Genomic DNA, 14,860 nt, shown 5'->3' with positions numbered 1-14,860 from the left:
AGGGTAAACTAGTACAACCCTTTAGTGGAATCAATTAGGATATTCATATTTTATGACCTAGTGATACCAATTCTGGGACTCTAACCAAAAGAAATTATTATAAATTTATGCATGTGAAGCTAGTCACAACATTGTTACTTTTCATACATAAAAATTAGGAACAACCTAAATGTCCAACAATAAAACATTAAACTAGACCATGTACATTATAGAATATTACAATAAACAATAAAATGTTTACAAAGTGTATACAAATAAGAGAAATGTATATATCATATGAAATAAAAGTAGTATACTTATAAAAATAAAAAACCCTAAAAGTCTAACAGTTGGGGGATACATTATGATATAACTATAAGATGAAATGTTATACAGGCAATAAATTATATTTTTAAAGATATTTAATGATTTAGGGAAATGCTCTTTTAAGAAATTCATTAATATATTATCAAGATGGTTTCTGAGGAAGAGGAATATTCATGAATTTTCTTTTCTTTTGTATATTTTCCTATATTTTCTCCAATGATTGGTAAAAACTTACTAAAGCAAATACAGAATAAAATGAACGAAAATCTGTAAAGAGAAGTAAACTAAAATATTCACAATATGTACGCAGGGATCTTTTTATTTCTACTTTTCAGAATTTTATTGTTATAGTTAAGTGCTTATCTCCTTTGTACAAGAAAAATACATACAAAAATGGTTATTTTTGTTAAACCAGTGTTGGTTTAATTTGGATCCAGTTTATTAACCATTTAGCTGATTTTACTAATATGAAAAAAAATGACTCACTTTTTAGTGTAGATGATAATGATGAAGCAGTAACACAATGGGAGGACAGCTATAGGTTCTGAGTGCCTGGGTTCAAATCCTTATTCTGTCATTAACCTAATCATGGAACTTAAGCTCTCTGTGCCTCAGTTTCCTCAACTATAAAAAGGGAATAATAATATATAACACCTACCTCACAGGACTGCTGTAAGGTTAAATGAGTTAATAAAGGCAAAATACTTAGAATGGTACCTGGTACACAGGAAGTTCTCATTAAATGTTAGCTATGGATGATGAGAATGGGGGTAACTGCCAACACCTGCCACATTAGGCATCGTGTGCTAAATGCTTTACATACTTACTGCAGTCTTATGAATAATAACTGACTTTCAACAAGTGAAACATCTGCTTCCTTCCTACTAACAAAATCTAGCCTGTAACAGTATCTTCTAAAATGCAACCGTCCAAACTTCATTGTAAGTAAAAAGGTTTATTTATGTATAAATGTCCAAACTCTCCATTTTATGCTCTATGTCTGACTGTCTGACACTAGAATTGTTAAATGTTGCAAAGGTATCAGGAAAATGTATAAGTATCTACTCTTGGTTTCATTATTTACTTATTTACTTACTTATAAGCGTAGCAACAACTTCAAAACAGATGAGCTGGTTGTTCTGGAATAATTTTACAAATGGAAATGCCAGAAGTGGAAGATACGGTGTGTCACTGAAGATGGCGGACCAGTGAGCTAATGCGGAGAGGGTTCTGTGAATAAAATGAGGAAAGACCAGAGAAGCTTGTTAAAATTTATTTGAATAAATAATACATTCACACGATGAAAAATGATACAGAAGGTAAATCTGGTGAAATTTGGGTGTGTCTATTTTCCCATGATTAGACTGAGGTTGTAAGTTTTTGGCAAGAATGCCACAAAAGTGACGTGCAACTCATTGAGAGGATTTATTACTGGTGATTTTAAATCTGATTACTTGGTTAAGGAGGCGTCTGCTAAGTTTCTCTACTATGAAATCACTATTTTCCCATTTGTAATTAATAAATATCTTGGGGGAGATACACATTGCTGCAAAATACTGAACATACATACCTCTGTAATACTCTGAGCAGTTTCCTACTTTTGATGGGGTATTTCTTCTGAAGGTTGAGAAATGCCACATGAGTACCTTTATCTATAAGGTTACTAAATGCAGTATGATTTTCAGGCAGCTGTAGCAGAGAGCGCCAAATGAACATTCTGAAATTAAAACATAATTTTAACCAAGAAAAATTAGGGGAATAAGACTGATTTAACATGCAAGAATTTAAATTTTACCTGTATTTCGTTGGATATTCACCATAGCCTTTTAATAAGATTTGTAAACGCTTTTTGTTTAATCCATCTGAAAACTCATTCTGTAAAGAAAAATATAGTATCAATAAGTGACATAATCTTAAAAATGAAAAGGTAATCTAGTCCACAGTGGCTTTCCAACTTTTGAACACAATACACAGTAAAAAATATTTTATATCATGGGACTCTCCACATACACACACACACACACACACACACACATCTTTCTCTCTCTTGAGTATGCATATACACAGCAGATAGTTTATGACATATTTTTTTACCCTGTAATAGGGTTTGACAAACTTTTGCTGTCAAAGGTCAGAGAGTAAATATTTTAGGCTTTGTGGGTCAAGAGGCAGAATCAAGCATATTATGCAGGTACTTATATAACCATTTAAAATGCAATCATTTAAAAATATAAAAATCATCCTTAGCTTGAGTAGCCAGATTGGGCCCATGGGCTGTCATTTGTCAATCCCTGTAGCAAGAGCAATGCGTTTGGATATTTTCTTCCTCTCTTGCTCCTTCCATCTCTTTTATTTTTTTGCACTTTTAACTTTTAAGTCAATTTTTATCTTAATGGAAAAACATTTTATAGGTTTTAGGATCATAAAGCCATTTTCATAGATTATCTCGTTTAAGCCTAACAACTATATGAAACAGATGAGACGTTTTGTCTTCTTTTCTTTGAGAAAATGGGAAGGTCAGAGAAGTTCAGCAACTTGCTCAAGATCACAAATCTGTTGAGTCTTGGCTCAAGACTCAAAGCCACATTTTCTGACTTAGTTCAGTGCTCTTTTCACCACATAAGAAACAGGTAATCAAAGTGTAAGAGCGAGGTGAGGGACAGCCCAAGATGATGGTGAATGAAGATCCCCGTTTGAGGGCCATGTACCAGACATTAAAGGCAACTAGCCCAGACTGGAGCAATGCGATCCATTAAAGAGACACCTTCACTGCTGTCGTCACCAAGACACCCGCTGCCATTGAAGCCTCTTTAAACAAAGGTCAGAATGCCCAGGTGAATTGGCCTGAGTTTCATCTGCTTTTGTCTTCACCATGAGCTGACGAAGTTCCTACTTCCCTTTCCACGTCCTGATGCCACGATTAGTTGAGGACAGGCATGTCACCCATAGAAGGGCTCTACTTTGACCTACTCCTTAGAACTGGCTACGGGTTTTTAGAAGCCGCCCACTCCCGGACATATTTCTGTAGGGCTTCCAACTTTGATCCAGACCAAGGGCTGCCAGATGCCCTGACCGTGGTGTCACTTTTATTTCCCAGAAGTCAATCATCACCATGCCCACTCGTTTTCTCAGAAAAGGCTCCTGTGAACTCTCAGGAAAGCTGAAGCCAGACCATGCCTCAGAAACACATTCAACTAATAGGGTCAACACCGCCCAATCTTTACACAGCTGGGTTTCTGCCTGCTACTTAGTTTTTTAAAACTGAACAGTAGGGGCTTCCCTGGTGGCGCAGTGGTTGAGAATCTGCCTGCCGATGCAGGAGACACGGGTTCGTGCCCCGGTCCGGGAAGATCCCACGTGCCGCGGAGCGGCTGGGCCCGTGAGCCATGGCCGCTGAGCCTGTGCGTCTGGAGCCTGTGCTCCGCAACGGGAGAGGCCACAACAGTGAGAGGCCCGCGTACCGCAAAAAAAAAAAACAAACAAAAAAAAACAAACAAAAAAAACTGAACAGTATTTTGTTTAGGGTTACATTGTAGAGGCGATAAAACTATAAGGAAAGCCAAGGACGTAATGCAAAAGTGAGGACAATGGTTACAGCTATGGGACAGGGAGAGAAATGCGACTGGGGACAGGCACACAGGGGGCTTCGGCGCTACTGGTGATACTCTGTTTCCTAATGTGGACGTGAATGTGTCCAGAAAGGAGTTAACATGGCAGGTCTGTGGCTGCCACCCTTCGAAAGGCCCACCTGAAGGTTGGCCCTTGTCTGGTGTCCAGATAGCTGGATTTCGAGGAAGTTCCCACTGTCTCCAGACGAACAGGAGCCTCTCACTGTGCCTACACTGTACACTGTGGTTTATGCTGGGCACCTGCTTTCCTTGTGGACTCTGGAATTTGGAAAGGGTGCCTATAACCAGCCTCCAGTAAAATCCCTAGGCACTGAGTTTCTAATGAACTTCCCTGGTAGACAACACTTTACACATTCTTCTTTAGAGGGAAGTTTCACATTTTAAAACTGCTTATAGAAGAAAAGAGGCTGTTAAAACTCATGTGAAAAATACCAACAGTTGGTAAGAATATGAAGCAACTGGAACCCTCAAGTACCTCTTGGTGGGAATACGATTGTTTAAATCAACCACCTGGGAAACTACTTGACAGTATTTACTAAAGCTGAACATATGCACAGCCCGTATGCCAGTAATTCCATTCCTAGGTTTATACCCAACAGAAACGTGTCCTATGCTCATCGAAGATGCCTTAGAATGTTCAGAGCAGCACCGTTTCTAACAGCAAAAAAACCTAGAAAACTACCCAAAGGCCTACCGAGAGCAGAATGGATAAAGCATGGTTTAGTCACTCAACGGAATTCCATACAGCTGTGAGCGAATGGTTTACGACCACAAGGATCTCTCCAACATACCCTTAAATGAAAGAAGCCAGAAACAAAAGAGTACCAACTGAACGATCCAATGAACTAAGTACAGAAAAGGCAGAACTAATCTACGGTGTTAAAAGGGAGGAGAGTAGTTATGCTTGGGGTAAAAGGGGGAAGTGTCTCGAAGGGAGTGGCGGAGGGGCTTCTCGGGTGCTGGGAATGGTGCATTCGTTGATCTGGGCGCTGATAACACAGGTGTATTCAGTCTGTAAAAGTTTACTGAGCTGTGCATTGTTATGCATATGATTGCAACTGTCAATAAAGTTTCGGGGCTTCCCTGGTGGCGCAGTGGTTGAGAGGCCGCCTGCCGATGCAGGGGACGCGGGTTCGTGCCCCGGTCCGGGAAGATCCCACGTGCCGCGGAGCGGCTGGGCCCGAGAGCCATGGCCGCTGAGTCTATGCGTCCGGAGCCTGTGCTCCGCACCGGGAGAGGCCAGAGCGGTGAGAGGCCCGCGTACCGCCAAAAAAAAAAAAAAAAAAAAAAAAAAAATATATATATATATATATATATAAAATTTAAGTTTCATGTTAAAAAAAGTCAAAAGCAGCAGGTAAAAATCACATTAATACATTTATTTAACCCAATGTAATAAAAATATCATTTCAACATATAATTAGCATAAAATTATTAATATGATATTGTACATTCTTTAGGGGTAGGAGATTAAGGGGTACAAACTACTATGTATAAAATAAAGAAGCTACCAGGATATATGGCACCAGGAGTATAGCCAATATTTTATAATAACTTTAAGTGGAGTATAATCTATAAAAATACTGAATCACTATTTTGTACTAATACTGTAAATCAACTACACTTCAATTTTAAAAAAGATATTTTACATTCTTTTGTTCATAATAAAATCTCAATATCTGATGTGTATTTCACACATATACCACATCTCAGATCAGATTAGCCACATGTGACAAGTGGCTAGCATATTGGACAGTGCAATTCTATACTGTTTTGACTTTTTTAAAAAAACCATAAACATGTATTAATTTTAAAAAGTTTTAAAAGCATGTTATAATTTCAGTTACAACTTGCTTCTTTTCTATAACTTTCCTTTAATTCCTAAGAGAAGGAAGAATGACGGTCTAGAAATCAGAAGACTTGTCTACAGCAGAGCCATGACAAACAAAAGTTTAATATAGTCTTACCTCTTTATTTTCAAAATTACCAGTCAGGTCTTGTTTTAATATTCTAGCTTGTATTTTGTTTTCTCTTGATTTTGCTGGCCGCTGTACTCTTCCTGATGTTACTTTCATCTTAAGATCACCAGAATTCACTTTCCTCTTAGGCAAATCTTCAATCACTTTCACTAAAGGAGGAGGTGGCTAAAAGGGGGGAGGGGGGAATCCAGCGGTTATCCTTGGAAAATAGACCTGTTAACATATAATTTACAAAATGTATTTTGCTCAATTTAGTAATATGCCTTAATAGATATAATTATCCTTGAGGCAAAAAGTGTAAATAAAATGTCCAAGAATGTTTCCTTGTTGACTAACGAATCAAAGCAAATTTCTGCCAAATTCCTTTGAGGAACGTAATAAAGATCATGATTAACAACAATAAACAGAATTTAGTTATTCCTTGAAAGCTGGCCTTAATCATACAGTATCAATCCATTTTTTACACCTGTATGATAAAGTGAGTAGTCAGGCGGTAATCTGCTGCAGAGAGGGCCCAGTTACACACAGGGCCCTCTAGAATGCTGAGAGAAGCACCCTAATATTCTTTGGGCTCAAGTGAAATTTCTTTGAGGGAAACTGTCACATTACTTTCCTCTGAAAGCACGGGACCCCTGCCTTGTCCTTGGTTACATTTTCTAATCTACATGGAGGTGACTGTCAGTCCCTGACTGCATCAACAGCTTCAGAGGCCGGGCAGAAAGCACGACTTAGATGCCAAACCCTCATTTTTATGGGGCTCATCAAATAGGAAAATAAGCCCCCAACAACTTCAATTTACTTAAGGTAAAATGATTCACTAAGACTTTTTCTCTGTGAATAACACTCTCTTTGAAATAAAAAGATCTTCCTTGTTCAAAGAAAATAAGCAGATAAAATAGCTCCGGCTTTCTGAGTTCTAAATATGATTCAAGTACAATGACTTTCACAGGGTGTTTTAAATGTTTGAGACCATTATTGCTGAATGTTCCCTTAGTAATTAGCCCAGATCCAGATCAAAGACAAGGTGGATTTGTGATTTTTAAATAATTTTTCTTGAAGCCAAAGTGCCAATTCCTTGCATATGAGAACAAGAACACAATATACCCCAAATGTCCAAATGAACATTATTAGATTTCAGAAAAACAAATATTACACACATTACCCTGAATTCAAGCTGTCATGAAAGCCATAACAGTGTGCTTCCATGATGACATACAATGGAAATGAATCACCACTCTTCGGGAAAGCTCTTTGAAGCAGAAACCAAACTTTTCTGACCTCCTCCCGCTTCGTCCCCAAAAGAAATAAACAGAACAAAGCAAACATCTTGACTCTTTTTAAATAACCGACTATAAAAAGACTACTTTGAGGTTTCAAACAGATTTTTCTCACGTTGCCTTCAAAAGTTCAGGACTTCTGCTTTTGAAACCTGCAGCCTATTATAGGAGACCAAGAAAATATTTCTATTGTCAACTGCAGTATGTATGACACATAACACTGTAAAATGTATAGAGCAGGTAATATACATGGCATTGATATTGCATTTTTATTTGTTTTTAAATTATTTTGAAAAGTATTTGAAGTTTTAATTGCATCTGTAAGGGTTTTTTAATAGTGTTTTTCTAAGATACATTGGTATTTATTCACATCTAGAAAGAGTACAGGATAATACAAAATATAATAACAATAACTGACCAAAAAAAAGTACCATGACCACTTACCCTACGATTTAATTCTTTACCTATGAAATGTAATTAGTAGTGGTCTGATTTCTGAATACTGCCCATCTTTAATCTCCCTGAACTATCTTCTAACCTCAGTCCATTCTTCTATATCTTTATTGTAATATTTATTCTAGTGCCACATTTTTCATGGTTCTTCCATAAAGGAATCTCCCAGAAGTCAGAGCCTGAGATATGACCTGAATTGCCACACCTTAGGAGTGTTAAAACTTCAACACAGAAATAGGAATTAGCTTATTATTAGCACAATACCAGAAATTCTCCAATGGCAACAAAATAGGACTTGAAGGAATGAGACACGGGTAATAAGTTTTTGCATAAACCTGGGCATTCTGTAGGCCTGGAATAGCACTGGTGGTGCTGGTAATGTGTCCAAAAAAAAAAAAAATATATCCTTCTTCTGTTTTAAGCTAGCTTTTCTGGTCAATATGACCTCAATTTGCTTAACAAATAACAGAGAGGAAGCCAATGACTCATGCTTACCTTGGTTTTTCTCAGATCTTTGTTTCTATTAATAACATTTATCTAGCTCTTATAAAATTCAGCTAGGCTAACAACTCTCATTAAGAATAAATAATGTGGGCTTCCCTGGTGGCGCAGTGGTTAAGAATCCGCCTGCCAATGCAGGGGACACGGGTTCGAGCCCTGGTCCGGGAAGATCCCACATGCCGCGGAGCAACTAAGCCCGTGCGCCACAACTACTGAGCCTGTGCTCTAGAGCCCGTGAGCCACAACTACTGAAGCCCGCACGCCTAGAGCCTGTGCTCCGCAACAAGAGAAGCCACCGCGATGAGAAGCCCGCGCACCGCGATGAAGAGTAGCCCCCGCTCACCGCAACTAGAGAAAGCCCATGTGCAGCAAAGACCCAATGCTGCCAAAAATAAATGAATAAAAATAAATAAAGACACTCGTTGACTGTACAGTGTTGGTTCATTAGCACTGAACTCATGCCAACAGCACTGGAGCTCATTCCTGAATCAAGCTTACCTAACACACGTATGTTCTCCCTGAGACACCTCTCAGCCCTCTTGTGCTTAGGACACCAGACAACATGTCAGCACTGTGGTTGGGGGACATTTTAAACAGCAAAATCACCAACAAAAATCACAAGAACGTGAAAAATGTGGCACTAAATAGACCACGAGAAGGACACTCGTTCCCATGGAGAGCTGAAATAAGAAGGCTGAGCGCTGCTTTGTCTGACTTCAGGGGGAACCCGCATGAAGGAAACTCCCATTTCTTGTTGCTCTGCACATGCAAATGTCTGTAAATACGCGGTGAGGACTGATTTTAGACTTGCAGATACATTTTCACCAACAGACAAACTCACAACTATAGAATCCGTAAATCATGTAGATTGACTGTACTCATTTACACACACAGAACAAGAGACAGAGTAGGCATACATTTCAAAATCATCTAAGAATGGTGGGACTCACTGATCTATTTGCTTATCTGTATCTTGATTTTTCTCTGTAATAAGAACTTCTTATCTAATGGGAAAAAAAAAGGGTAAAAAGGAGCAGGCACATAGCCACAAGATTATCGTATTAAGAATAGAACGCTTGGGCCTGCTAAGGACTAGCTGTGTCATTAGGTTGGGGCACGAGATGCTCCCCCTGTAAAATGAGATGGTTAGACTAAGTGATCACCGAAGTCCCTCTCAGGGCTACTGTGATACAATTCCAGACCTGGAAAGGCTCCGCAGAACAACTGGACTCGACAATGAGCTGGAGGAGTTTTCGATAACCATAAGAGAAGTGGGAAGTCTATTTTAGATGAGGTGAGGAGTGTGATAACAGACGTAGAAATGAGCACGGTGTCTACGGGGGACAATGAGGGAAGCTGAAAGTATGGGGAAACACATTAGGGGGAGAAGACAAGATTAGAGAGGACTTTGAGAGCCAGGCAGAAGAGTGTGGACTCAATGCAACAGGCAAAAGGAAGGAAGCCACTAAAATAGCATTATTTTAGAAACAATGATCGAAGTCTTATTTTAGAAAACTGTTATATTGGGACTTCCCTGGTGGCGCAGTGGTTAAGAATCCGCCTGCCAGTGCAGGGGACATGGGTTCGAGCCCTGATCCGGGAAGATCCCACATGCTGCGGAGCAACTAAGCCCACGTGCCACAACTACTGAGCCTGCGCTCTAGAGCCCGTGAGCCACAACTACTGAACCCGCGTGCCACAACTACTGAAGCCTGCGCACCTAGAGCCCGTGCTCCATGACAAGAGAAGCCACCGCCATGAGAAGCCCGTACACTGCAAGGAAGAGTAGCCCCCGATGGCCGCAACTAGAGAGAGCCCGCGCGTAGCAACAAAGACCCAACGCAGCCAAAACTAAAGAAATAAAATAAATAAATAATTTTTTTAAAAAAAGAAAACTGTTATATAAAAGATGATTGAGAAAAACCAAAGAATAAAAAAAAGAAAAAAAGAATTAAAAAAAAAACCCATAAAAGATGGCTGATGGGCAGGAGCAGGCATGAGGGCTCTGAGTGTGGGTGTATTTGTGTAAATTACTGTCACTCGAGAGCGGCGAACGAGCACCCGTACAAGGACGGCCAACATGGAGACCGAATGGGCGGCGCACACACATAGACACCTCGGATTCTAGGACCACAGGGCTTAGCATTGGCTGGACTGGGGAAATACAGGAATAGAAACAGTCAGAGCGCGCCAAGGTGCCTAGCCTACAACAATGGGAAGACAGAGACAGAAATGAAGAGACTGGAACTGAAGACCTTTTTGGGGAAGCAGATCAGAGGGGCACCTTGAGTGGGACAAGGACTCCAAACAGATGCCCTTTGTGAAGACAGCAATTTAGGGATGGAGCATGGGTGAGAAAAATCCGGAGACGTGGCTCTGGGGGTTAGAGCGGAAACCGTATCCAGAAAAATGGGTAAGGTGCAAGGAGGTTAGAAACTTGTAACACAGAGTTTTTATTTTTGATGATACAGCATTTAAATCTTAAAAGAAAAAAGATATTGTTTACCTCATAACATACCTTATTTATTTCTTTTGTTAAAGTCTGAACTGAATATATGTTCAGACTTCCATTTTCCATAATAGATGCAATGTACCGTCCATGGGGGCTAATGGCTGATGAACTAATTCCTTCGTCAAGGCTCCCAATTTCAAAGAGAAGTTTACAAGTCTGTATATTAACAAATCTCATAATGCCATCCTGACTGAGCACTCCAAGAACCTAAGAGTAGAGAGAAACAACATGAGTCCCGAAAACACATTTAAGAGCCAGGTCTCAGATGTTAACTGGACTTCATTATGCTGATCATTTTGCAATGTATACAAATACTGAATCATCATGTTGTACACCTGAAACTAATATAATGTTCTATGTCAATTATACCTCAATTTTAAAAAGTCAAATGTCTGCAAGTCCAACTACACACATACACACGTGTGTATTTACACATGTTTTCTTTTCTTTGGTGGGGGAGGGAGGACAGTCAGAGAGCGGTCATCTGTTTTAAAATCCCTGATTACGGCTCACGTAGATTCGCCCTGTTCAGGTCCAGATAAGCCTGGCTCTACCCAGAACCAGTAAGGACCCCCTCCTGGGAGACGACAGGAAGGTCACCTAAGAATCAGCCCTCCCAGCAGGCAGGAGCATCTCCACCAATCCCTCCAGAGGGAGTGCAGACAATGGCAGTCCTTCACCTTGACTCCACACTGGCCGCCAGAAGCAAGGAAGGTGGAGGGCTTGTTTCTCTTCTCCATCCCCAGACTGACCAGAGCTAACACCTGTCCTGATGCCCCACACAAACCTGTGACTCCTGCAGTTGTAACTAGCATTTGGGCCGTGGAGAGGGAAGGTCTGCGAGCTGCAAGAGCAGTCGGGCTGCGGGTTGGAAGGAAGCTAGTCTTTCAAGGGGAAGAAAAATTAGCTGTAACTCATACAACTTAGAACTTAAAAACACGTACTGAACTGGCACTTCCCTGGTGGTCCAGTGGGTGGGACTCCATGCTCCCAATGCGGGGGGCCTGGGTTCGATCCCTGGTTGGGGAACTAGATCCCACATGCACGCCACAACTAAGAGTCTGCACGCCGCAGCTAAAGATCCCACATGCTGCAACTAAGACCCGGCGCAGCCCAAATAAATACTTAAATAAATATTTAAAAATATATATATACTTTAAAAAAAAAACACGGACTAAAAAAGCTTCAACACATGAAACAATAAACCCCTCTGCTGCCTTGTCCACATACAGGTTCTTTTCACCAGGGCCACCACATGATGTCGTGAAACGCCGATGTCCCCTGTTACATGAAAGACTATAGTCTAGAGGTGGTTGGAGGCAGTTTGAATGTGACAACCTAGAAAGCATGTTCTGGGGCTTCCCTGGTGGCGCAGCGGTTAAGAATCTGCCTGCCAATGCAGGGGACACGGGTTCAAGCCCCAGTCCGGGATCCCACATGCCGCGGAGCCACTAGGCAGGTGAGCCACAACTACTGAGCCCGTGTGCTACAACTACTGAAGGCCGCATACCTACAGCCTGTGCTCCACAACAAGAGAAGCCACCGCAATGAGAAGCTCGTGCACCACAACAAAGAGTAGCCCCTGTTGACTACAACTAGAGAAAGCCCACACACAGCAACGAAGACCCAACGCAGCCATAAATAAACAAATTTATTAAGAAAAATAAAAAATAAATAAACAAACAGCATGTTCTTCTCTGGGTCAGACAGAAGGAGATCCTCTTATTCACAGTTGATGCAACCCCTCTGGAAGGCAATTTGGCAAGATCTATCAAAATTACAGACGCACCTAACCCTGGTACCACTATTTTAACTCTGGGATTTTATCCTACAGACAGGATGTGTAAAATGACATGTGCAAAAGTTATGTATATTTAAAAAAAAAAGGGACATCCCTGGCGGTCTAGTGGTTAAGACTCCTTGCTTCCAGTGCTTCCACTGCAGAGGGCACGGGTTCGATCCCTGGTTGGGGAACTAAGAACCCACATGCTGCATGGCTCGGCCAAAAAATAAATTAAAAAAAACAAAAAACAAACAAGCAAACAAAAATGTTATTCAATGCAGCATCATTTGTAACAGAAAAGGACTGAAAACAGGTTAAGTGCCCAATAATAAAGGACTGGTTATAAAAACCTATACACCTGTAAAAAAGAATGAAGTTCTGTACTGATAGGAAAATCGTCAAGGTAAACTAAGTTAGGAAAAAACAAGGTAATAAAAATGGGGAAAACATGAGATTATATAACAGCAGTGGGTTAAGGAGAGTGAATAACTGGGCAAATGGGAGAAAACAGTAAGACTTCACTTTATGCCTTTTAATATTTTTCTATGTTTTCAACCATGTGAAAGCATTATCTACTCAAAAAACAAAAGATATGATACACACATATATTATACATAAATACACAAAACACACATACACACACACACACACAATTTGTTAATGTGCAAGACCCAAAATAATTTAAAATAAGAAAGTTAAGGTTCAACTACTCGACTATTAAAGAGAAAAAAGGCGTGTGGCGGGGGGAGCGCTTTGCAAACGAAGGCAAGATAGAAAGAAAAGACGTCTCATACAATTGAGGCAGCCAGCTATGGTAGACAGAACACAGTGTAACAAAGTGAGAACATTTCAGTTCTAGTCCTACCTTTAATCCTTAAAATTAAAGGCGTGTTGACAAGTCACTTTGTGTTTCTGAGCTTCAGCATCACAATCTGTATAATGGTGGGAATACCTTCCCTGCCTACACTCAATGAATTCTTTAAGGATCAAATAAAACACAGCATTCTTAATCACCCTGTAAACCATAAAGTATGACATAAAGTATACTGATTTTAGAAAAAGGGAAAGTTATCAGTAACATACAGAACCTAAGATTTTTCCATTTTTTCAGTCTTAGACTCTTTACAAGTTATCAGCACTTTCAAAACCTTGTAACAATCAGGCTACAAGTTAAATAAGAGAACATAGTGCGGAAATTGATAACGATCTTTCAAAAAAAGTACAACTTTACTAACATTTATGTCACTAACCTGATTAGAACCAGCATCAAAACTATCAGGAAGAAATTCTAGATGGCGAATGGCTCGAACTTTGGTGGGCATCTGGATAATTCTAAATAGCTGTTTGGCTTCCAAGCACCACAAATGAAGATGATTCGATTTGCCCGCAGCAGCCAGGATTTGGCCATCTCTGTATTTTAAAAAGGTGAGAAAGTAAGACCGGATGAATTATTTAGAGCAGCACCGTCCAATCGGATCCATATGATGACAGAAATGTTCTGCATCTATGCTGTCCGATGTACTCACTGCTAGCCACGCGTGATTAGTGAGAACTAAAATGTGGCTAGCGCTTCTGAGGAAGTTAATTCCTGATTTTATTTAATTTGTATTAAATAGTCCCAGGTATCCAGTGGCTACCATATAGGAAAACTCCGGTTTACAGTCGATTTTTTTTTTTTTTTTTTTTACCTATTATGCTAAGATACCAGCTTAACAAATATCTGTTTGATGACCTGACTGGGAGTTTCTGAGTAACATTTATATTTTATAGCATAATCTCAAAGTCACTTAGTACTAACCAACTTTCTGTATTTCACATACGACTGTACTGAATTGATAACAGCATTGCTATATGAAAAAACAAAAAGCCCAATCTTTTTTCCTGCCAAAGAAAGCTACTTTTTTTTTTTTTTTCTTTCCCGGTACGCTGGGCTCTCACTGCTGTGGCCTCTCCCGTTGCGGAGCACAGGCTCCGGACGCGCAGGCTCAGCGGCCATGGCTCACAGGTCCAGCTGCTCCGCGGCACGTGGGTTCTTCCCGGACCGGGGCACGAACCCGTGTCCCCTGCATCGGCAGGCGGACTCTCAACCACTGCACCACCAGGGAAGCCCAAGAAAGCTACTTTATGTTTAAAAGGTACAAAAAGAATAAGCTGTATTGATTTGCAAGGCTGTTGCTCATTCATTCACAAAGGATTATAAAGTGTCTACTATAAGCTAGGTTTCACTCCAGGTGCCAGGGACACAGTGGTAAACAAGAAGACAGGTAAGATCCCTGCTCTCAGGGGATTTTCAGTCTAGAGGAAGGTAAAGAAACAAATAAATGAACCTGATATCAGCTGTTACGTTCTTTAAAGAACTCTAAAATTAGGTAATGTTACAGAGCTGGGAAAGGAGAAAGATCTACTACATGAATGATGTG

General features: G+C 40.2%; 1 protein-coding gene across 5 annotated transcripts in view; it reads right to left on the bottom strand.

Moving 5' to 3' along the window:
- The window catches only part of TBC1D31 (TBC1 domain family member 31), a 62,873-nt gene that overhangs the window by 26,172 nt on the left and 21,841 nt on the right, over positions 1 to 14,860 (bottom strand). For all 5 annotated transcript variants that reach the window (XM_067017442.1, XM_067017440.1, XM_067017441.1 and 2 more), the window contains 6 exons: positions 13,691 to 13,850; positions 10,664 to 10,864; positions 5,903 to 6,079; positions 2,102 to 2,181; positions 1,877 to 2,023; positions 1,403 to 1,536 (listed from right to left, as the gene is read on the bottom strand). In XM_067017442.1, coding sequence (XP_066873543.1) covers positions 1,403 to 1,536; positions 1,877 to 2,023; positions 2,102 to 2,181; positions 5,903 to 6,079; positions 10,664 to 10,864; positions 13,691 to 13,850 — 899 coding nt within the window. The remainder of the gene's footprint in view (positions 1 to 1,402; positions 1,537 to 1,876; positions 2,024 to 2,101; positions 2,182 to 5,902; positions 6,080 to 10,663; positions 10,865 to 13,690; positions 13,851 to 14,860) is intronic.

This window comes from Kogia breviceps, chromosome 17, assembly GCF_026419965.1.
Source record: "Kogia breviceps isolate mKogBre1 chromosome 17, mKogBre1 haplotype 1, whole genome shotgun sequence".
In the NCBI taxonomy this organism is placed as follows: Eukaryota; Metazoa; Chordata; class Mammalia; order Artiodactyla; family Physeteridae; genus Kogia; species Kogia breviceps.
This window is presented reverse-complemented; position numbering and strand designations above follow the sequence as displayed.